Below are 5242 nucleotides of genomic sequence, written 5' to 3'. Positions count from 1 at the left end.
TAAATATATATATACTTATATATATATATATATATACAAATTAAATACGTCAGCATATGTTTCTTAAATTTAGCTGTTTTATGAAGATTTAAGTATAAAATGAATAATTGATTTACATAGTTTTCCCTTGGCTTCATTCCTTGTAAATTTAAATGTTCACTGAGACTCATTTCAATGCAAACATTTAAAAAGATTTTTATAAAACTCACCTTTCAATTCTTCTATACTTAAATAATCTTGCTTTCTTGCACCACTTAATTTACAATACATAATAGTACAGAAAGAAAGAGCATTAAAATTTAATTGTTTCAATATTTATTGCAGAAAAATACTATAATTAAATCACACGTTTGATGTTGCTGGAAAGAAAAGATTACATATAACGTAACATGTATGTATAACATGAATATAACACCATAAACATCTAAGCATGCCATTTCCAGTCAAAAGACTGGTTATTGTATGTTGTAAAGTATTGGTATATTTAGTGTTAAATAATTTTACAGAATAGTAGCAAATTTTCAATGAACGGTGTTTGCTTTTTCGTGTTTAATATGCTTATCTGGTAACAAGAAAAAACATTTTGTTAGAAATTTCTAATCTTTTGTAATGAAATATGAGAGAAAGTACTAGACAAGAAAAGCATAGCAGTTATGCTTTTAATATTTTAAAAAATACTAAAATTATGATTTTTTTTTAAAGGGAGAAAATGGTGGCAACATAATAATTTCAATAATTTGTGTAAAATAACGAAGAGAAATAAGCATGTAACCATTCATTAATAATTTCTCGGAAAAGTGTCTCACAGTGCATAGCTGCCAACATGGATAGAAAAAAATCTAGTAGATTTTACGAAATAATACAAGTTTCAGGATAATTGTTGATAGGGGTCAGACATTTTGTGAAAGGTCCTGTTTTTGCAAAATTGTGAAAAAATTACTCGTAATTTGCGAATATAAAATAAGCGTTAAGTCACATTCTTTCAACCATGGTCCTGTTTTGTGAATTTGTGCGAATAGGGTCTTGTTATTGTAAAAAACTTTTTCAAGGAGATTTTAAATTGTAAAAGGATACAACATTATTCTCAACACTGTAAAATTATAGTAAAAAAAAAATTAATTTTCAAAAATAAACAGCTATTGCTGTTACTAAATTAGAGATGCAACATACAAATATTTGGTATTTAGCCTATACTGCACAAAATGGAATATTCATTTCGAAACGAATAATGGAAACAAAATCACTCACATTTTTAATAACTTCAATTGACATATTTTAAATAACACAACTTAGTTATGTATCACTTCTAATGTGTTACGCATTAGGCAAATTTAAACAATTCTTAAATTTAAATTATTTTTTTTCTAAAAATTGACACAAGTTAATTTTTATTTACATAATATTTTATCAATTAATTTTATGAATAATATATTGGTCAATTATTTATTTACAGAAAAAATATCATTTAATATCAATAAGAATGTACACTCGATGTTTGTAGAAATCGAAATGTTTTCTTAGAATCCCTCATTTAGAATTTAGAATTTATTTTTTACTTCGAAGAGGTTAAGGTACATAATATAAATGAAATGAGATCAAGCTCAGCCTTAGAATTAAAGCAAAAAAATAAGATCAACAAAATATAAGAGCAATATACGTCGATTGCCAGTAGATTTGTAAATAACTATAATAGCTGAACACTCAGCATCAGTCAATTTTTCACGCCCATTTACAATAATACGCGAATGTCTATCGAGTGTCTCTTGTGAAGGGTCCGATTAAAAGATAAATTATTTTGTGAAGGGTCCGTTAACGAACCCAAATTTTTTCTAAACAGACCCCTGGTTGCACTAAATATTTTACACATAGAGAATTTTAGGGATTTTTATAGTCATCAAAAATATATAAACTGCAATATTTTCCTGTTATGATTGATATTATACTTGAAATATTATTTATTATGTTTACTCATAATTTCTAATACTAATAGGCATTTAATTCATCAAAGATACTTAAAAGATTTTTTAATTAATTTAAAAAGAGAGTTCTGAATAAAAATAAACTGAACATTTCAGAACAAAGAAAGTTTTTAACCGATTTCTATAAATAAGGTTCACTTCATTATGTAGATAATACTTATTTAAATATTCAAGAAAGCAGGCAATAATCCGCACAAAAATTCTACTTTAATAGAGGATTTTTTAGGACACTTACTCAATTTAAGGGAATTATCTAAAATGTACAAAAACCAGAAGAATTTTTATTAAACCAGTAGACCAGGAGAAACTGACAAAATCCCGTAGTCTACTGGAAAATCCAGTAGAGTCGGCAGCTATGACAGTGATAGAATGATAAAATAATTATTTGCTTTTGAAGTTTATACTCTTAAATACAATTATAAAAAATAATTTAATCCTATAAATTTAATGAGGAATGAGAATGTCATTTTAACATTTATCCAATTTTTTTATCCAGTTTTTTTATACACATTGGAGAACTTTCAACTCACTGAAATTTGTTTTGTAGTTTGATCAGAACATGTTCATTATTTCTATTCAAATAAAATTTCCATGAATCAAAAATATTGTGAATCACTATGAGTGAAGGGATAAGATGATCTATGAGTTTTTAACTTTTTTACAAAATAAAAAAACTCATTTAAAGGCCAAAAAAGTAACTTAATACATGAAACACTACTGAAAAGATAAAAGTTCAATAAAAAGAAGTATAGGACTTCAGTGAGAAATAATTGATATTTTATCTATGCTAAACGCATGAATGAGATTACAGATTTAAGAATTGATGAGAATTCAATGAAGAAAAAGCTGAAATATTCTTCATTTACATAATTTTATCCTATTTGTAGAGAATTACACAAATAGAACAATCGAATTTCAACAATCGAGGAGGAGAACGTAACAATATCGTACATTTGGGAAAATTAACTTTATTCATAAAATAATAAAAATAATGAATGAACACATTGGATTGATTTAGGTTTTTTCTACATTATTTCGTCCTTAATTAAATTAAAGTTTACCGAGAATGTCATGAAAAATACACCTCGAGCTGTTCCACCGCTTGAACTTGGTAGAGGCAGTTCCATTTTAATATCATTTCTTTCTTAACTACTAATATCCTCTTTTTCTGGAAAATAAAATTTCCAAGAATCTTCCTTCTTTCTCATAAAATTTACTTTATAGCTGTCTTCTTCTATCTCTTCAATTTTTCCTACAAATAGAACTTTTTTTTCTTTCCACAAAACTCAACAAGAACAGTCATTAACCTCTATTATTGTATCATCAGTTATCTCAAAATACATCTGCTCTTCGATATCTGCAGTGGAAGGCGTCAAAAAATCTTCTAATTCAGTGTGTAAAGAAATGTCATCCACACTCTCACTTTCAACAAATAATAATTTTTTTGATGGTTTTAACTTGAGATTGATTTCCTCTTCGAATAATTTCTTTTTGAATGCGATTTTTCTCAGGTGTTTCAGTCAATATTTTGGACTTTTTCTTACCTCTTTTATTAGCCATGGTAATAGATTTAGGGTACATCTACAGGTGTCATTAACCTAGGCTCATTAGGTTTACTTTCAGTTAACCTTGTTGGTGTACAAAATTTATGATTTTTTTTACTAGTACTTGGGAGACTATCTATTTTACACCTTTCTTCAACGATTTGATCCGCACTAAGAATTTCACTAGAATAAGCTTGCGAAACTGTTACAGAAGAAGGTTCAAAGTCTTCATCAGTTAAAATGGAACGTGAAAAGGGCCAAATTCCAGTTTTTCGGAAACCTGCAGTGATGTTTTTGTTTGTACATGTTAAAGTATATGCAGTATTTGCTATTGCAGCCAAGTTATGTACGCTAATAGTCTTACCTGAATTCAATAGCATCCAATCATTTTGTGCTACTCTCAATTTAGATTTGAATGGCCCTATGACTCCAACATCCAAAGGCTGGAGATGATGAGAACAATGCGGAGGAAGGGTAACTAGCACAATACCAATATCCTTAGCAAACAGCACAGCATCCAGTGTACAATGACTTCCACGATTGTCCATCACCAAAAGTATTTTATTTTCTGCTAAACAAAGGGTATGCTTTTTAATATGCTTGAGAACCTTGAGAAAAAGAAGCCCAGTCATATATACACGTATAGGACTGTTGACTCAACCTAAACTCCCTGATGGTGCCCTAAATAACATAGAGTGATGGAACCTTGCCCTCGGAAAACGAATACAGGAGGAACAGTATTTCCTAAAGCATTGATTATCATGCACATAGTAATCATGCCTCCTCGCTCTCCAGAAACTACCTGCCACACCTGACGAGCTCCTAGCTTGGCAGCAACATTCAGAGCTGGAACAACAGTTAAAACTCCAGTTTCATCCAAGTTATATATTTGATCAACTGTAAAATGGTCAGAAGTAAGAGCTCTCTCATAATTGTTGAAAAATTCTTCAACATTTTCTTTATTAAAAGCAGTAGCTCTTGCGAAGCTGGTGTTTTCCGGCTTACTTAAAGTAAGCTGTGGGTGACGCTTCATAAAACCTTTAACCCAGTCAGTTCCAGACTTTTTATTTTTGTCCCAGCTGCTTGAAATTTTAGAGTTGAGATGCATTGCTTAATCATAGGCAAGTTGTCAAACTTGTCTGTAAGTTCGACTATAATTGAGAATTGAACATGTAATTATGTATTCACAAAGCCAGGGTTTCTTGCTGGACATCAAAAACTTGTTGGCTTGTGTATTTAGAACTATAGCATTTTGTGTTAGTTGTACACTGCTTGGTTTCATTAACGAAACTATTATTTGACTTTTTTTTTTAATTTAAAAAATAAAGCTGAGAAGTCCATTCCAAATAAGTCTGCTGCTCTTAAAGATGCACCATTTCCGACAGCTTTCATTGCTTTTTCAATGTTTTCTTCACTAACTTCTCGCTTAGTGTGCTTTTTTATATCTTCGCACCACTTTTATAAACTGTAAGAAGGTAAAATAACAGGATTGAGCATTTTATTAAAAATAATACTACATTGTAAACTTTTCAATTTTCTTGAAATTAAATTATTTTTTATTCCAAATCAAATTTTCTTGAATATTTTTATAAAATTTTAAAATAATTAATTTATTGACTTTTTTAATGAATTCCTTGTTAATAAATTCTATTTTCTACAACAATGCAACTAACTGAATCTTGATTTTAAGCTTTTAAAAAAATTTAATGTAATTGAATT

General features: G+C 28.9%; 1 protein-coding gene across 1 annotated transcript; it reads right to left on the bottom strand.

Annotated features, from left to right (window-relative positions):
• Positions 1–4184: 4184 nt before the first annotated feature.
• On the bottom strand, positions 4185–4631 carry LOC139427180 (uncharacterized). The gene has a single exon (XM_071188051.1). The coding sequence runs from the start codon at positions 4629–4631 to the stop codon at positions 4185–4187; it is 447 nt and encodes a 148-aa protein (XP_071044152.1).
• Between the last annotated feature and the right edge of the window lie 611 nt (positions 4632–5242).

The sequence above is a fragment of the Parasteatoda tepidariorum genome, chromosome X2, assembly GCF_043381705.1.
Source record: "Parasteatoda tepidariorum isolate YZ-2023 chromosome X2, CAS_Ptep_4.0, whole genome shotgun sequence".
Taxonomy (NCBI): Eukaryota; Metazoa; Arthropoda; class Arachnida; order Araneae; family Theridiidae; genus Parasteatoda; species Parasteatoda tepidariorum.
This window is presented reverse-complemented; position numbering and strand designations above follow the sequence as displayed.